Here is a 19865-nt window from a genome sequence, read left to right as displayed (position 1 = left end):
ATAATTTTTAAAAAATATTTTTTATTCTTTTAGCCTTGCTTGTTTGGACCTGTCCAGAGGGTTCTGTGATCCTCTCTGTCTAGAGATGAGGGCACAATTACTGCAGATATAATAAGGTGACTTCATTTTTTTTTTCCTGACCTGAAGGCATGAATTCTGAATTTACTTCTCCTCCTCCATCCCAACCTGTTTCTCTTGTTTCCTATGATAATGGATGACATCTCCATCTGACCACTTGTGTATGTAGGAAATTCAGAATTCACCCCAGACTCCTCTCTCTGCACTAGCCCCTCCCACTCAAAAGGATTACCAACTCTTGCTGGGACCACCCCTGAATATATCTGATATACTCTACACTTACCTCTCTCTCCACAGCTACTATTTGAATCTAGGGCACTATGATCTTCCACCAGAATTATTGCATCTGTCATGGAATTTTTCTCTCTGCTCTTAGGCACCTCTCTTCTCTGTGCATCCTTCATTCTGCAGCTAGAAAATACAAATCTGATCTTATTCTTCTCCTTTAAAGTCCTCTGGTGGGTGATTCCCATTGCCTTGAAGATAAAGTTCAAACTTGAATGTACTTTAGAAGGAAGGCCTCAGCTATTTAGCCTCCTACTTTTCTGACATCATCTCCTACTACTCTTCCCTGGAGGCTATACTCCACACTTATGTTCCAATGCTTACTTGTTCTACAACTAGTCTGGACAGATCCTTTGCCCATTTCTTCACCCAGGCCAACTTATGCTCAACAGCTAGGGTTTGGCTCAGATGTCATATCCTCTGGGAAAATGTCCTTAGTCCTGTCTGATTAAACCCACAGCAATGGTTAGTTACCTGACTTTAAACTTCACCTTGGCTATTAGTAGCTGCAAGTCGTTGGGCAAGTGAATTTCGTTTTACCTGCAACCTGAAGAAAATATTTCATCAGTCTGTTGTGAGAATTAAATATGATGATGTAAGGTGTACACAATGAAGAATTGCTGTTATTACTGAAAATAGAGCTTTATCCCCTGCCCTCCCTAATTCTCGGGGTCAGGTGTGCTTTGTTTCTTTCTTTTTTGCAATACTGAGAATTGATCTCAGCAGCATTCTACCGCTTAGCTATATATACGGCCGTTTTTTAAATTTTTATTTTGAGACAAGGTCTTGCGAGGTTGCTGAGGTTGGCCTCCAATTTGTGATCTTCCTGCCTCAGCCCACCGAACAACTGGGATTCCAGGTGTGCCACTGTGTCTGGCGTGATTTCATTTTAATGCACACTTTTGTGCAGGTCGGGTACCAGAAGTCCTCACGACTTTAGGTCCCAGAGCTCCTCAGAATCTGAACGCCCCCAGGTGGTTGGTTCAAGCTCTCCGCGGCAAAAACCTAGTGAACTAGAATATACCATTTACAATTTTAGGGAGAGAAAGGCCTTTCTAACCAAATAGTTTGTTTTGATAAGATAATCCCCCTTTAGCTTCCTAAACTCAAATTCTATCAGATCCCATAGAGTGAGAAATAGGATTGTAAACAAGACAGAGCGAGTCAGTCCAGTTTCCTCCTCCGCCTGCCAAGGGTATTGGTACATTCCCCTCTCTGTTCCCTCTCAATAATGGTATGGCTCTTGGAGGGGAGAACAAAGAGGGACAGTGAAGTCCTCAGATTTCGGAGGGAGCCCTACTGCAGAAACACCCCTCTTGTCGTGGCGCGGTGGTATCGTCCACTGTCCGCTGATTGGCTGCCGGGGCCCCGCAGTCGGCCTCAGCCCGCCGCGCCGCGCTCGGAACAGCTCCGGCCGCCGCGCCGCCTGGCTCTTGTATTCCTTGTTCTCGGCGGGCTCTGGGGGCTCCGCGCCGCGGCCGTTAGTCATGTCGGGTAGGTGACTGCTTCAGCGAACAGCGGCAGCGGCAAGAAGGGACCTGGCGGGGTTGGGCTGTCTTCCCGCCTACCGGAGGGCCCCGTGGGAAAGCCTCTGGCCTGAGGGAGGTTCGGGTGGGGGGGCGGACGCGGCGCCGCCATGTTGGACTGGAGGCACGCACGCTCCCAACGCTCCCAGGCTCCAAATCTCGGCGGGAGCGCTTCGGGGGCCGGTCTTTTCGCCTTGTCCTTGGAACCTGAGGAGACTTTCGACTCCCCGGGGAGGGTGTGTATGAGTCGGGGGCGGAGGCCGTCTACGCCACCGTAGGGGCGGGGTGGGGGGGATCCGAGATCCGAGCATCAGCCTGAGAACCGGTGCTTCTGGTTCTCCGCTCCGCCTCAGATCTTTCAGCGAGGCCTCGGGCCAGTCATCTCGCCACCTCGTTCCTCAATTTCCCCATCCGCGAAGTGGAGCTGGGCCTTCCTGACTCACCCATTCATCAGGTGGGGGCCTTCACGCTCTGGGAGCCCTTTCAAAGTACATTGCCTTACACGAAGTCGTACCTAATGTAATTCCCTGTACAGTAACCACCCGCATTCAAGCTGGGGGTTCAAGCTGGGGGTGTTTGCATATAATTCAGTTTCCTTTTCACTGTCGTTCTTCCCCCTCCAGTTGTTTGTTCTGAAAGAGCTTGAGGATGAGCCTTGTCTATTATTGATAAGCTCCTGTGCGTAACTAGAGAGCAAAGGAAAGGCAGTTTCTTCCACCAAGTAGTTAGGCTTGACAGTAGCTGTCTGTTTTGTGGAAGAGAAAAAGAGGCTTTAGTTACTTTCGGACATCCAGTTGAGATCTTGTTAGACCAGAATGAAAAGTCTGAACCTGGAGGTCCTCTTGACTTAGCAGTTCGAGCAGATCACAGATGGCCCTCTGCTGTTGGACTACATCACAGGCCACAGAGACCCAGGTATCCACTTGATACATGACATCGTGAGAATTAGATATCACTTTGTGTGAAAACATTTCCTGAAGCCATATGGTTGGGGCAGCCTGTTATATTTTGATTATGAGCCAACCTGTTAGAATTTAGAGAACAGCTGCCCCAATCTGGAATCCAGTCTTGCAGAAGAATGGAAAGATGTGCAAATTAGTAAGAAAGAGTGTACAGGAGACTGATGTACTTTCCTTAGATCAATGTTGATGTTAAGGAGCCAGAATATTGATTTTTTTAAATAGAATCTACCCACCTGCTGGAAGAGGCAATAGTTTCATTAAATTTACCCCTTGCCTTCAATTCGTTTAATTATTCCAAGAGGAATGATTTTTTATTTCAGAGTAGACATTTGTGCATCTTTTACCAGATAAATAATTTGTCATGTAGTCTGGTAAAGCTCGAGTGCAGTGCATACAAGTATTTCCTCAGGAGTTGTGTAGCTTATCAATGTTTGAAAATATTAAAATTTTGCTTTTATGGATAAGTTGATCAAGTTTAAATGAATAGTGTTCATTAACATTTTTGTCTGTTTTTATTTTTAATATTATTGATGTAAAAATGGTTTATTTTTATGAGACTGGATAGTTTTAATGGAAAATTAAAATTCAGGGGTTTGCATTGTAAAACTCTGGCTTTTCTGTGTATCATATTAGTGTAGGAGCTGATTAATGCCGGTCTTCAGATTACCAAAACTCCATGTGTTTGTCACTTAGTAATTTTTTAAATGCTGAGATTGGCCTTTTAATTGTTCAAAGCATTACTTAATATGCGTTCTTTTCTAATTTAACATTCAGTTAAAGCTAGAATCTTTAAGCTTTATTTAGCCTTGTTATACTATTCTACATTTTGTAATATGTATAAAATACTTTTGTCTCTGTATAAAATAGTGCTTTTGACTTGTTCTTTGATGGGTGTTCAAATTAACAAACTTAATATTAAACTCCCGTAAGCAACTAATAACATTAATTTTATGTCCATAAACATTCCAGACTGCACTTGTAAATTTAGTCTATAAAATTGACTCAGTCACTCCAGATACCTGACAGGATAGACTTATAACCTAGTGAAATTTTTTTTTTTAACTTTTTATTTTTTATTGTTGAACCCAGAGGTACTTTAACCACTGAGCCATATTCTCAGCCCTTTTACATATATTTTATTTAGAGACAGGGGTCTTACTGAATTGTTAAGTGCCTCACTAAGTTGCTGAGGCTGGTTTTGAACTTGAAATCATTCTGCCTCAGCCTTCTGAGTTGCTGGGATTATAGGCGTGGGCCACTAAGCCTGGCATAAACCTAGTAAAATATAAGCAGTTAAGTAATAAATGAAAATTGTCATAATCTGACATTCAAATACAAAGGTGAGTTTTGAGCTAAATCACAAGTATAATATCAATTATGCATTAAAAAAAATAAGTCAGGGTTCCTCTTATTCTGGCAGTATGGTGAATATCTTGAAAATCTACAACTCCAATCCAAAAAAGGCAAAAAGTTAGGAAAAGAAGGGGCAAACCCTGTTGCCAAAAATGAAGCTACCACCTTGATAAGCATAGAACTAACTTGGTAGTTATCCTGGAGAGGAGGATGTGGATGTCATTGAAATCTCATTGGGTTTTATTGTCCAAGTAACTATGGAAGGACAGGAGATAAAACCTTGAGAATGTTTCATCAGGTAGTGAGAACGGAAACCCTTAAATAAATCCTATGCTTACAGATTATATATTTGAAGGACAATATCTTCAGTAAAGAATGAACTAGAAAAATGCTTCCTGCTAGCATAAGAGATAAAAAGGAAGCTTGCACACTGAGTAAAACGCGTTGCTTGACAATTTGTAACATAAGGCCTGCTCTTCACACAATCTGAGTATTCATTTAGGTTTCAGGAAACCTTAAGACAAATTAACTTAAAAATTACTTCTTTGCTGATAAAATAAGTGATGTTTCTGGTAAAAAACAAATGAGTAAAACTTTTCTGAAGGAAGTTTCACAGCTTATATCACAAGGAATCCAAAAAAAGTGTCAAAAAAAAAAACAACAAAAAAACCAGTTCACAGTTTAAAAAAAAATTGTAGAACATGAGGGAAAAATTTTCCAAAATGAGAATTATGTGACAGAACTCATGATAATGTGAAACTATTATATGTTTAAGGTTATTAAAAACCTAAAAGAGTAAAAGGCTACATAAATTTGAAAAAGAGCCATTTATTTCTGGAGTTGAAAAAAGTGGATAAGTTTAATATAAGACCTAGGCAAAGAAATAATTACAAATATGATTGATGTGATCTGTCTTCCAAATAGTAAATGTGGATGGTAGATCTAATCTTCCAGAATTCAGCTTGGATAAAAAGGTGAAAATGGAAGATAAGAAACATGGGAAAAAGGTTGGGAAGTTCTGTTATATCTAATAATGAGATTGATAATAAAAAAGTGGAAGAATCAGTAGTTTAAAAGATGAGACTTTTCCAAAGTAGATGAACATTTTGAATTGAGCACTAGTCTTAAATATGAGACAAAAATACGTTGATGTCTATATAAGTTAATGTGAGAGTGTAAATTATGAATTGCAAATAACAAACCTACAAGAGAAAATAGGGAACAGTTGTAAGATTGATAATAGTTTTCTTAAAATTTTAAGGGGATAGAAAATAATGAACTAATCCTCAGTGTTCAGAGGGAAAATAGCCTTTGACCTTGAATTTTCTACTTAAACTATCTTATATGTGGTCATGAATGTCTGTAATCCTAGTAACCCAGGAAACTGAGGCAGGAGGATTGCAAGTTCAAGGCCAGCCTCAGCAATTTAGTGAGGCCCTAAGCAACTTAGCTGGACCCTGTCTCAAAAAATAAGGGCTGAGATGTATATAGCTTAGTGATAAAATGTCCTTGCGTTCAATCCCCAGCACAACACCCCCCCCCCCAAAAAAAAAAAAAAAACAACTTTTTCATACAGATATGTACCTCAGATTACAAATACCACTTTGAGTCCTCTATTGAAAGAACTAATAATGTGAAATCCAGGGTTGGGGATGTAGTTCAGTGGTAGAACACTTGGTTGTGTGAGACCCTGTGTTTGATCCCCAGCACTGCAAAACAACAACAAAAATATATATAAAATCTAGAAGGTCAGAATGGAGTGTAAAAATCAATGTTGAAGAAAAAAGCATGGTAAATAAGAAATACTGACATACATAACATTGAACATTAAGATGATTAAAAATGAAATGAGAACAAAATAATAGGTAGAAGTTGTGATTGGCATTAGGGTATAAAGGTCTGTATTTCAATGGAGGTTGAAGATAATTTTGAACTTTTTCAGGAAAATGTTATTTAAATGAGTATACTCATGAAAAAAATGGTAATATAACACAAATATAACTTCTAAAGCAGTAGGAAAAAGGAGTAAAGAAAATAGGAAAGGAGTTAAAAGGAAAAGAAAAACTATGTTATGTAAAAGCTCTAAGTTAAAAGGGGAGGAATAAATAAAAATCTAATAGAAAAATATAAAACACTAGTTAATAGACAAAGGTTCACATGAGAAAAAATGGCTTAGTGATATGCTGTTCAGAAATGATACACAACAAAAACAAAACAAATGTTGAAAGTAAGATGGAAAAAGACCAGGCAAACACTACCCTAAAGGTGTCTTCGTGTGACATTGAAAGAAAATTCATGGAAGATATGTATGTAGTATCACATGCCTAACTATAGACCCTCAAAAGGAAAAAAAAAAAAATGACATGTCTATGGTATGAGAAATTGACAAGTTTATAGTCAGGAAGATTTAAAACTTGAAGGTAAGGCAAGCAATAAGAATACGACCAAACATTAATAAAATCTAAGTGGTACAACTACTAAACAATTTTTTTCTTTCTTGCCATATAAATTGACCCATTTATTATAGGCTGGAGATTGTCTTAAATGGTAGATTCTGATATTATTTATTTCAGTCTTCTGATAGAATTAACTGTGAGGGAAGAAGTAGTGGTATAGGTCCAGGCATCACAGTGCCAGATCCCCATATCCTGTCCCTTCATTTTCTTTTGCCACATAAGAAACATGTGTATTTGGTGTGCTGGCTGACCTCAGTTTTCATTTTTCGGAGGGAGAAACCATCATGGTTCCCATATTAATGACCATTCTGTCCTTCTTGGTGACTAATCATGTTGCTGTGACAGGACTGAGCCCAAAGAGACAGCAAACATGATTTTGTAGATATAGAATTCACCCCAAATTTAGAAACTTTATAATTCTTTTTAAGCACATAAGGGACATGTGTGGGTGCAGGGGGAGAACCCAGTAAGTTCTATTATACCAAAAATGATAAAGTACCGTTTTGGGTTTTAATAAAATATTTAGGGGAAAAAAAAAGAGAAAACCCTATACACTGGAAATTTTAAAAGCATATCTAAATAATTCATGAGCCCTTATACAAAATCAGCCAGCTAAAGATGTCAGTATTTCAGAGGGTTGAAGGCACTGGATAAAGGTTAAGGACCTTAATACTTACTAGATTTGAGGTAGGGTCACATGATGGTATAGGTGCTATGTACTTCTGTAGTTTTGCCTGAACCAAAAGGAAATACATTGGGATCTTGTACTCCTTTCTGAGAATCTGTATCTATGTCTTGGGTTACAGTTTAACCTGAAGCTTCATGCCTCTCCAAGTGTCTTTTAAGTTTTGCTCAGTTTTTCCCTCCATAATCCTTTTCACTCTCTGATTTATATGAAGCTAATTTCCTTTGCCATTGGATAGATGCTTCTAATCTCTTCATGGTTCAGTAGATTTTATATTTTTTTCCCTGTTTTTCTTTGGTCATTACTAACTTTTAGTCAGTAGTTATTATGGGCATAGCAGTAATATACAGTGGGTTTTTTTTTTTTTTAGTTTTAAGTAGTTTTATGCCCTTCATATTCATAAAATAGTTTGTGTTAAGATTATATTTACTATTAAAATTAAGGATCTTAAAGAATCTTAAGTCAGATTGGAGATCTTTATTGCAGACAAGTGTCAAATTTATTGTCACCCATATGTACAGCCAGTGTCAATGTTTTCATATAGTAGCTTTATATGTATAAATTGGATGAATTTAATTTTGGGTGAGTTTCATAACTATTGAACAACATTTTTTGTTTAAGATTGAGTGAAGTTGGGCTTAATGGTCAGCAGTTTGAGACAGTAATTTTGCAGTTACAAGAGTCTCATAAAAATTTGATCCTATTCATTATAAATAAACGAACCCATACATTTGACTTGATTAGAAGCTAAAAGGTTTTTTTTTTTTTTTTTTTTGGTACTGGATATTGAATTTAGGGGCACTTAGCCACTGAGCCACATCCCTAGCCCTTTTTATTTGCAACAGGGTCTTGCTAAGTTACTTAGGGCCTTTCTTAGTTGCTGAGGCTGGCTTTGAACTTGTAATCCTTCTGCCTCAGCCTCCCAAGTTACTGGGATTATAGGCATGCGCCACTGGGCCTCAGCTCTTCAATAATTTTTGATGTGTTAGACACTTTGAAATATTGAGAAAAGCAGCTGGGCGCGGTAGGCACATGCCTGTAATTCCAGCAGCTCAGGAGGCTGAGACAGGAGGATCGCATATTCAAAAGCCAGCCTCAGCAAAAAAGCGAGATGCTAAACACTCAGTGAGACCCTGACTCTAAATAAAAATATAAAATAGGGCTGGGGATGTGGTTCAGTGGTCAGGTACTCTGAGTTCAATCCCTGGTACCGCCCCACCCCCCCCAAAAAAAAAAAAAAACAACTTACAGTTCAACTTTTTCTCTTTTTTTTTGGCATGTTAATTCATGCTGTCCTTGGTAATTTTTATTGCTATAATTGAGGCTAGAAGTAGGTATTGTTTAGTATACTAGTTGGCTGAGTCCTTGAAAGCATGGTAAAATTGGAGTTAAATTAACTGAGCAATTTTTAGCGAATATTTGGAAACTCTTTTATTGGTGCCGACAATCACAGCAGTCCAATATAGAGAATGGTGTATATGTTGGGGTGGTAAGGATATGTTAGTAAATGTAACCCTGGCATACCTTTCCCCTTTTGGGGGGGGAACATGATTAGTTTTAGCAGGTGTCTTTTCATATATAAATATAAAATATGGCTTGAGCTTTGGGTGTTTGTTTTGTTTTGTTACTGAGGATTGTACCCAGGGGTACTTTGCCACCTAATACATCCCAGGTCCCCTTATTTTATTATTATTATTTTTAACCTCGTATAGACTCAAATTTTGTTTTTAGGAATTGCTGGTTGCAACACACTACATAGACCCCATGACCTTTGGTGAGTTGAAACCTGCAATTTGAAAACTGCTCTATACCGCAAAGTCCCAGCACCGGGATTAGGGTTCTTTTGTCAGTGCCTTTCCTGGACTTTGGCCCAGGCCTACCCCACAGCAGACACTTGGAAATGTTTGAGTGTTCAGTTCCATTGTGGTAACCCTCATCCCCTGCTCCATGGTGACTTGGGCAGGGTGATCCCTGGCCCTTTTAAAGGATCTTGCTAAATTGCCTAGGTTGGCCTTGATTTGGGATCTTCCTGGTTTAGCCTCCTGAGTTGCTGGGATTATAGGCATTGGGATTATAGATAGGCACCACCAGCCTGGCTTTTTTAAAGAATGCGTTTTAATTGTTTGTTTCACGTTTGTTCATTTGGTTCTTGTGACCATCAGCACACATTTGTAGAGCAGTTGTTTTCAAAGATGTAGTTATGTTAAAAAACAAACACTGTTTGTATAGATTTCTTCTTGTACGGTATTTAATTTGTAGTTTTTGTTTCTGCAGTAAATTTTGACATTTTCTTACCGCGTTTCATCCATATGGGCTAACGTCAGTCTAAGGGTTGAAAACAATTTCAAGTGAGATTTAAAATTGTTTTTATGTATTTTAGATTCTGGAAGTTACGGTCAATCTGGGGGTGAACAGCAAAGGTAAAGTATACATACACTTTAATATCATGAAAGGCTACAACTGAGAAAAATAAGATGAATTTTGTTAAGCTTTTCTTTTGAGACTTGGTATTTGGATGTCTAAAGAGAATTAAATATTAGCTTATTATGGGAAAGAGAGTTGCCCTATGTAAATATCTGGGAAACATTCCATTTTTCAATGGCTGTTTGTAACAATAAATATAGATTTCTCCTGGAGATTAAAACAAATCTCCTGGATATTGTAAAGATTGTTTTCTTTAGAAAATTTCTTAGAAGAAATAATTATGAAGGGGATTTAAGTAGTTGAACTATTAATAGGTTCTTAGAAAAAGCTTTCCATTTTTTGACAGTATATAGTGTGCTAATGTCTTTATAAAGCAGATTTTCCTGAAGCACTATAATAGAAATGTTTAACATTTTTAGAGTCCTTCCAAGTCCACAATAAAAAGAAAGTTTATGTGAATGTGTATATTCTACTTTTGTTTACCAGAGTGTAACCTTCAGCTTATACTATAAACAGTTTTCAGCCCAATGTGAGATATTCAGAATAGCATGTCAGATATCTTCTGTCATCAGATTTTAAGCTTCCTAAAAGCAAAACTGATTCAAATTTTTTATTTTCATAAGATAGTATTTATCTCTTAGTAGGCAACTGACAAGTGTTTATTCAGTGAAATGTATTTTTTAAAGTTAAAGGAATTCTCTTAGCATGTAATAGCTTTAAAATAATAGTATTTTTAAAAAACATTTTTCAAATGTTTTATTTTTCTTTGGATATTAGTCATGATATATACAGAAAATTTGTTTCTTACTTGCTAGAGTTCACATTCTACAAAATTAAAGAAAATTCAACTCTGGGAAGGTACATTCATTCATTCAGTCAGTCAACAAATATTGAACTACTTGTCAGATTCTGCTGTGATACTGGGGATACAGTATAATTTCATTTTGTGATAGTACTCTGGAAGATACCTCTAATTACTGAGGCATTTAAACTGGACTTTTAGTACTGCGTAGGCCCTTTCTAGGAAGCTAAAGTTTTTTTTTTTTCCCTTAATCATTTTTTAGTTGTAGATGGACATTGTACCTTTATTTTGTTTATTTTTATGTGGTGCTGAGGATCAAACCCAGTGACTCACTCGTGCTGGACAAGCACTCAACCACTGAGCTACAACCCATCCCTAAAGATATTTTATGTAAGGCAGATGGTAGGAAGAAATCTGTCAGAATGTAACTAAATTGATTAATATTTCCTGCTTTAGATATTTATTATGGATATATTACCATGCTGTTTTTGGAAATAACACATTCTTAAGTGTTATTTATGTATTTATTCATTTAATTTTTAGTTGTAGACGGACACCATATCTTTATTTATGTGGTGCTGAGGATCAAACCCAGTGCCTCACATGTGCTAGGCAAGCACTATACCGCTGAGCCACAACCCTAGCCCTCTTAAGTGTTATTTTTAAGACCATTGTGTAGCTATAAATTTCTGTATGTGATTTAAATATTGGAAAAATTTGGACCTCTGCTTAAACTGAGATTAAATAAAAACTTGCCTATAGAATGAGACTTGTCAGTAACCTTTTTATTTTTATTTTATTATTTATCCCAAAGCATAATTCTCTTGGAATTTTCTATAGCTCTGGTGAAGTTTTGTTTTTTGTATTTGGGGTTTTTTTTTGGTGGTAAATTATCAAAGCAAACCTTTTGGTATTTGACATTGAAGAGGTCTGGGAATGACTTAAGTTATGTCTTGAGTCATTGGTCATCACTTTTCACTTTAGAATCTGAGACAGGCAATTGACAATTCTCAGAAAAGAAGCTTGTATTTGAGTAGAGTTGAAAATAAGGCAGGGCTTTTCATTTAAATTTTTAAATTTCTTTAAGCAAATTTCTTTTTAAGTATTACATTTTTCTTTTACAGTTACTCTTCCTATGGAAATCAAGGCAACCAAGGCTATGGACAAGCACCACAAGTAGGTTGAAAAGTAAATTGTCTTCTTTATGTTTTTTTTTTTTTTTTGTCTTAAGTAGGCAATGAAACTTGAGTAAATTTACCTAAATTTCAGAGCTATTCTGGCTATGGACAAACGACTGATTCTTCATATGGACAGAACTATGGTGGTTACTCCAGTTATGGACAGAGCCAATCAGGTTGGACTGGCTTGTTAAATTTGCTCTTTTAGAGATTCATAAATCGGAACCTTTACTAAGTAGTATGCCTGTCTAATCTTTAGGTTATTCACAGTCCTATGGTGGTTATGAGAATCAAAAGCCCAGCTCATATGGCCAGCAATCATATAATAACCAAGGACAACAAAACACGGAATCATCAGGAGGGTAAGAAAACAGTAATGAGATTGTTTTGGGCAGTGGAAATAAACAGCTTTCATTACCAAAATCCTAGCTTTAGGTTTCTCAGTGCTTTTTTATTTCTACTTTATTTAATTATTTGTTAGTTTCTTTCTGAATCAAATCCAGGACTTCTCACATGCTGGGCAAGTTCTCTACCGCTACCGCCTCAATTTTATTTTTGAGCCATTTGAATGTCCAGCTTTTCAGGGACAAAAATATTAATTAGAAAAAGTGCTAAAACTTTATAACTGTATCAGATAATCTAGAATTTGTTTTGTTAACATACATAGGTGAAATTAGCCAATGAATTGTAGGTTTTATAAAGTTTTCAAAATTTTAGCTTTGAAGGGCTTGTGCTTATTTTTATTAATAGCAACTTTTATTGATTGTTATGTTTTTTGTAGTGGTTTTTCATTCCCTAATGTAATTGATCCTCAGATACCACTCTGGGATGGTGTTAGTAGTTATTCTCATTTTGTAGAGGCACAGAAAAGTTTTAAGATGATTCAGCTTGTTAAGTTACACAGCTAAAAAATGAGGCAGAAACTGAGGTCTCCAGCCAGGTTTTTTTTTGTATTTTTTTTTTTGTCTTCAGTGAAGGAAATTATTCTAAGTGAAATTCAATTAAAGCTTTAGGGAAAGAATTGTGTGTCAAATTGTCAGTCTTACAGATATGAGATATGAGAGTGCTTTCAAAAGTAAAAAAGTGCAAATTTAGGGAATAAGTATTAAGGAGAATCCTTTTATGAAGGGCAAATGTTTAAAAGTATGACATAAATGCAGATTGAAGAGAAATGTTAGGTTTGGTTTGACAACCATTTTAAAGTAAAGGGCTAGGACTTGGATCACAGTTTAGTTGTGCTTTGGGTAGGGAGTTGAGGAATATAACGGCCTTTATTAGATTATTCTGATCTTCTGATGCAGAATAACGTGACTGTATGAGACCTTTTTTGTTCTCTTTTTTTTCTTTCTACCGAAGTTCAAATCCAATTAAGTGTTGGCTTTTAACATTCCCATGGTGAGAGCAGGTAATTAATAGTCATATTACTCAGACTGTCCTTAGGATTTTTCCTTTTTGATGTAGGGTCCCATTGACCCTTAAACTCCTAGGCTCAAGCAATCCTGATTCAGCTTCTCGAATAGCTAGGACTACAGGTACTTTCTACTGCACTCAGCTTGAGTTTTCCTTTTGAATTGCCAAAAATATGAAACTGGTAGTTTTTTTCTTTTTAAATTTACTTATTTTTATGTGGTGCTGAGGATCGAACCCAGTGCCTCACACATGCAGGGCAAGTGCTCTACGCTAAGCCACAACCCCAGCCCCAGTGGTAGTCTTTTCAGACAAAAATATGATATCACAAAGCAAGTTCCTCTAACTCATCAGACTTAAAATATGAATGTTGTTTTACTATTTTATTAAGATGATATTGTCTTTCAGTGTCACTATTATAAAAGAACTCATCACCTGTGACATGTTTGTTAAGAGTCAGACATATTACCATACTTTGTAGCATCCTTTTTTAAATTTAAAGAGAAATAAAAACCATAGTTATTTTATTTTACTACAGTTTTCAAAGGTACATGTGGTTTTTCCTGTAATGTGGCAACTGTTTTTTGTTTGTTTTGTTTTTGGTGGTACCTCTTCAGTGATAGTAAAATTGTCTTTTTTGAAGGGCATTCTGTTTGTGATAAGGTGCCTTTGTAGATAAAAGAGTCAAATAATATCCACGAGAAAATTGTAGTAGATATAGATGAGTTCTAGCTGACTAGACCTTTTATGTCAGTCTCAGTCGACTTGCAGTAGTAAGTATAATTCTTCTATAAAATTTCTCAAATCATTGATTTCTGTTTAGCCAAGGTGGAAGAGCGCCTTCGTATGACCAGTCAGACTATGGTCAACAAGATTCATATAACCAGCAGTCAGGCTATGATCAACAGCAAGGCTCATATAACGAGCAGTCAAATTATGATCAGCAACATGATTCCTATAATCAAAACCAGCAGTCATATCATTCCCAAAGGGAAAACTATAGCCACCACACACAAGGTAAGATATATTGACCTTCTTTTCTTTTTCCCTAAGAATTATTTGTATATTTGAGTTTAGATTAAAGGATCTGTGCAGAATTTTACTTGATTCTAAAAATTTGGATTAGATTTCTCTTCCTTAAAACTAGTTGGAGACTCCCCAGTGGTCTCATGTGACTTTTTTTTTTTTTTAAAAGAGAGAGAGAGAGAATGAATTTTAATATTTATTTTTTAGTTTTTGGCGGACACAACATCTTTGTTTGTATGTGGTGCTGAGGATCGAACCCGGGCCGCACACATGCCAGGCGAGCGCGCTACTGCTTGAGCCACATCCCCAGCCCTCATGTGACTTTTTGATGGCTGATTATATAAGTTTTCTTTCTTATCTCAGTGAACTCTGATCATTGACAATGTTTTTGCTGACAGTTCTTTTGGTGAAGGCGTTATACTTGATTTGGAGAAATTATTCTATATTAACCCTCTAACCTCATGTAAGAAGGACCAGTCATTATTTGCTCTTGTTCCATAGCTTTCTGTATATACCACTGATATTTAGGATTCTTTCCACATCATGAAAATGAATGACTAAAGGGCAAATGTCCATCTTAATTAATTTCTATACCTTATGTGCCTAGTCATGGCTTTATCCATAGTAAATGCTCAGTGAACATTTGATGATTTTCCTTCCACTGTTGAGAATTGAACTCAGGGTCTTGTACATGGTAAGCAGGTGCTGTACCTCCCAACCCTGTTGAATAATTGAGAGTCTTGTTTATGCTTGATGTACATTTAAATATTTTTGAGGTAAAAAGTAGTAATTTCCAAGATTAAGAGTGTGATGTTTATCTAAGTTATTAGAATTCTGTACCTAAGGTGGTATTTTAACTCAAGCCATTCCACATTAACATTTTGCTGTCTGATTTTCTAGCAGAATGGAATTTGAACCAGGTACAATTCCCAAACACGTTTAATTTCAGATGGTTATATGATGATTTGCATTTCAGTTCTGTGTATATGTGTCTTTTCCAAAGAACATTAATAATGTGTGTTTTGAAAAACTGTTTAAGATTGTTAAATGAAAATTTTATCAGGAATGACAGTAGTTATTAATTTACATGTGTTATATTTTCTCTCGTAGATGACCGTCGTGATGTGAGTAGGTATGGAGAAGATAATAGAGGATATGGCGGGTCACAGGGAGGAGGTAGAGGGCGTGGGGGATATGACAAGGATGGAAGAGGTCCTATGACAGGATCAAGGTAAGTATTTAGATACAGATGCCTATATTTCATTCTCTCTCTCTCTTTTTTGGTGTTTGTTGGTTTAACTCTGGTATCTAATTTAGTTTAAAGATTTCAAGGGATTATGTTATAGAGAAGAGAGTAGAAATTAATTTGTTTTTGGTCTTAAGATCTCTCATAAATTACTTTAGAATAGGTTATGTTGGCAGCTTTTTTATGTGGTGTATGTTTAAAACACCAGTAGAGAAAGTCATTTATTGAGGTTGTGGTTAAACCACTGGCCTAGTTTTTTTCTGCCAGATCTAGAATATAGACTTCTTTAAAAGATGACTCTGGGAATTGAAGTATTTAATATCTAAAAAATAAAAGGTAAGTTAATTATAGTTTAGATGTCAGAGAGACTATTCCTTAATCTTGAATTCCCTTGAACAGGGAAAATACAAGGCAGTGTAGAAAGGTGGGATTGGCAAGTAGGAAAGAGATTTAATGTAATTATGTTGTCCCCTTCTTAAATAAATATTGAAATAATTAGTGAAATATCACATACCATTGTGTTTTTTATTTATGCTAAGCTGTGGAAAAGGAATGGCTTCTTAATTTTGCTTTTCTTTTCCCCATTACTAGTATCGTCAGGTTCTGGAGTTTACTTGTAACATATGTTAAGAAAGCTGGTTTCAAAATTACTTTTAAATATATCTGTAAGGTTAGCACTTTAACCCTAAAAACAAATGAAAAAGTAGTTCACCTCTGTTCTCAGGTGAGACTTAAAATAGGGTTGCAAATTTGTTTATAAAATATACAGGCTTAAAGATCATTTATGTTCATTGGAAATTGAAATTGTCAGTGCCTGTTACTTAGTAGTGTATTAGTACTGACTCTCTTGCTCTGTAGTGGCTTTCAGTTCCCTGAGGTAACCTGAGAAACAAAACCAGTATATTCGGACTGCTATTTCTTCAAGTGAGCCAGGAATTTGTTTCATTGACTTGTATTTCTCTATTTTTAGAGTACAGTGCTTTGATATTATAGAAAAAAACAAGTTCTAAACACATTTGAAAAATTTTGTGAGAGTTCACATTAAGTCTTTTGATTGGTAGTCAGTTTACAAGGTAAAACAAATACATTGTATACCTCTTCATTAGCAAAGAGAGCAGTCTGTCATCAGCATAAATGAACAGTGTTAAGTGACATAATGTTAACTTTCTATCCGATAGCCTCCGTCCTACCTAAAACAGAATCCTAAAACAAGACAATCGTCAGATAGATTTGATTTTCCAGGGTGATGTATTTTGGATAATTGACTACCTTGGAGTGCTGTACATTTCACAGTACATCATAGGTTAATTTTCTTCATAAAGAAATTATAATTGTGGGCTGGGGCTGTGACTCAGCAGTAGCGCACTTGCCTGGCATGTGTGAGGCAATGGGTTTGGGTCTTGGCACCACATATAAATAAATAAAGATCTATCAACAACTAAAAAAAAAAAGAAGTTATAATTGTAACCTAATAGATTATCTGTTAAACTATGACAGTGTGACTGTGATGGTGGAATTCCACTCTTTAGAAGGAAGAGGGTAAGGAACAGGTAGAAGTGTTTAATATCTAAACATATTTATAAATGTTTTCATCTGTGAACAAGTACTCATAAACACAGTGTTGAAAGGACCTTTAATGAGTCTCCTGATAGGAATGAAGGAGTACCTGAACCAACCTAGGGGTCACATTTTTAAACAATATAACCTCCTTGGCAATACATTTCAGTATAATTTGTGACCCAGTTACCAGTTCATGGACCAAGTATTTTCAAACCTTTTATTTACCCATAGAAACCCCTTCATACAAAATCTTGTGCAGAATTCCATTATATATATTTGGTCAAAATGATGCTGATCTGGTTTGGGGGTAAAGATTGGGAGAGGAAGGGGTCTGTAGTCTTGCCCCCCAACCCCAATAAATGAAATGTTCAAAAAAGCCTTATTTAGAAAGCGTTATGGATGATGATTAAACTCTGTTGGGTTGGCAGATTATGTGAAAGGCTAGATAGTAAATGTTTTAGAATTTGTACACCACATGGTTTTTATTGCAGCTCCTGAGCTCTGCCCTTGGAGCATCAAAGCAGCCATAAATAATGTATAAGTGCATCAACAGGGTTGTGTTCCAATAAGACTTCATTTAGAATACTAAAATTAGAAATTCATATCTTGTTTAAGATGTGCTTTTTAGCTTATTTATTGGGGGAAAGCATTTTGAATTCAAGACTTTCTTATTCTTGGGTTTGCATTTAAGTACAAAAAATACCCAGTCATTTTTCATTAGTCTTCATCAACACTCCCATTTGTGTTTCATCTTTCTTAATAGTGTATTGAAAATTACTATCGTTTTAAGACTAACTGGCATTGGTTGTATTTATATTTAAAGAAGTAGGGGATAGTGTATGGGTGAGAGTTGAATATGTGGTAAAAGATGGGCTACTTTTAGACTTAAATTCTATGATTACTTGGCTGGAGAAAAAACTCAGACTGAAAGTCATCAGCTTTCCAAACATGGAAGAGAGATGTGAGAAGATTTAAGGGATTCTAGAAAACCTAAACTTTATCTTTGAAAAAGCAAAAATAGTTGAATTTTTTATTGTCATCTATAATTAAGCATTGACATCTTAGTGGGCTAAAATCTAAGGCTGTAAATTCTCCCTATGTTTTTAAAACTTTAACATTATGATTATTCCTTTGCAAATTGCAAGAAGTTCTTAAATAATTGTTTTTCATTGTATGTCATCAAGTTAAGTAACTATTTCAGGTTTTCATAAGTCAAGCCCCAAATTTTCCAAATTTTAAGTATCTTCTACTTCTTACAAGAATGATATTTGGCTCCTTCTAAAATGTGTATATGTCGTAGTGACAGTGTAGAATAGTGCTGGCCAATACACATACCATGTGGGCCACAAATATAAACTATATATGTAGTTTAAATTTTTCTAACAGCCATATTAAAAAAGAAAACAACAGAAGCCTAGAGGTATAACTCTGTTAGAATGCTTGCCTAGCATGTATTAGATTCTGGGTTCAATCCCAGCACTGCAAAAAAAGAAAGAAAGAAAGAAAGAAAAACCCATTGGAAGTAGGTTAAATTCTTTTAATAATAGATTTTACTTCAGTACACTTGAAATATTTCATGTAATAAGTGTAAAAATTCTTAATGAGATTGTATATATTCTTTTTTTCATCCTAGAACTTCAAATTCCATTTTATGTTTTGTATGTTTAGAAAACATCTCAATTTAGAATAGCTACATATCAGATGTTCAACAGTTGCAGGATAATATTCTGGATATTGGATTGGATAATGTTTTGGACTGTGCAGTTACAGAATGATAGCTTCTTGACTTCCTAAAATGTTGGTGAATACTGAATCTGGAAAGCCCTTTTTTCCATGCATAAATTGCATTGTAGGAAATAAAACATAAATACAGCTACTTTTGAGTGATATTTAAATTTAGTGACTCATTTACGTTTGGAATTAATGTTGGTCATTTCCTTACAATGTGAAAAATGGTATTCTGGATTTACTAGTATGTAAACTAAAGCACAACGTAGATTTTTTTAATTTAAAAAAATTTTTAGCTAAGCCTTTTCTCTCTCGGTTTTGAATTTTCTAGGAATAAAGATTTCCTGCATTGTCCATTGTCCTTTTACTTTTGGGCAGTTTTAGTCTTGAATAGATAAATGTAAGGTGTTTTTTGTTTTGTTTTTTGTTTTTTTAATTGAAGGTTTGGATTAGATATTGTCAAAGAACCTTTTCTTTCTTGACAAGCACATGAAATTGAATCTGATGGCCTTTTCTTACTATGTAATGCTATGACAGTGAAAGAACTCTGAGTCTACTACCTAGGGTAAGGTGCTCATTTTGGTTTTGAAATTGGGAGAACCTTTTCCAGATGAGTCAAAGATATTGCAACTAGTTTTTCTTATTCAGGGGGTACTCAGGCAATAGAATCGAGTTTGCTTATGTCTCTGTTAAATATCTTTACTACTTCACCTTAAAATGTACTTTAAGAATTCTTTATGTGTACACATTTTCTGCTTTTTTTGGATTGAAACTAAATTTGTTGTGGCAACATCTTGACTCATTGCTGAAGTATTTTCATGTCTTTGCTGTGAGGCCTTAGTAGTATGTGGAAAAAGGACTTGTAATTTGACTGTAGGTTTGAAAGAAAGATTCTTAACCACAGACATACCTTGTTTTCTTTTTCCCCCAGAGGCATAGACATATTTAGGAAAGAGAGATCCCTGTAGGGTAAAGCAAGGACTATGCATTCAAGGGGAAATTCGGACTATTTCCAGAGGAAGAGACAGCCTTTTCTGTTAGTATTTAATAGTGACTACCACTTGAGGTTTTTTTTACTTTACTTAATATAATAAATTTCCTTATGAGGGAATATATATTATGTAATAGAACTAATTAATATAGAATTTA

At 35.9% G+C, this 19865-nt stretch overlaps 1 protein-coding gene across 1 annotated transcript in view; it reads left to right on the top strand.

Annotated features, from left to right (window-relative positions):
* Window positions 1–1738: 1738 nt before the first annotated feature.
* The window catches only part of Taf15 (TATA-box binding protein associated factor 15), a 32512-nt gene continuing 14385 nt past the window's right edge, over window positions 1739–19865 (top strand). The window contains exons 1-7 of the mRNA XM_046457510.2: window positions 1739–1857; window positions 9726–9765; window positions 11696–11747; window positions 11841–11925; window positions 12009–12111; window positions 13980–14173; window positions 15293–15413. Of these exons, the coding sequence (XP_046313466.1) occupies window positions 1851–1857; window positions 9726–9765; window positions 11696–11747; window positions 11841–11925; window positions 12009–12111; window positions 13980–14173; window positions 15293–15413 (602 nt within the window). The 5' untranslated portion in view covers window positions 1739–1850. The remainder of the gene's footprint in view (window positions 1858–9725; window positions 9766–11695; window positions 11748–11840; window positions 11926–12008; window positions 12112–13979; window positions 14174–15292; window positions 15414–19865) is intronic.

The sequence above is a fragment of the Marmota monax genome, unplaced genomic scaffold (genome assembly GCF_021218885.2).
Source record: "Marmota monax isolate L192 unplaced genomic scaffold, Marmota_monax_Labrador192_F-V1.1 WCK01_AAM20220418_F8-fsc00417, whole genome shotgun sequence".
Lineage (NCBI taxonomy): Eukaryota > Metazoa > Chordata > Mammalia > Rodentia > Sciuridae > Marmota > Marmota monax.
Note: the sequence above shows the minus strand (reverse complement) of the source record. Positions and strands in the feature narration are given on the sequence as shown.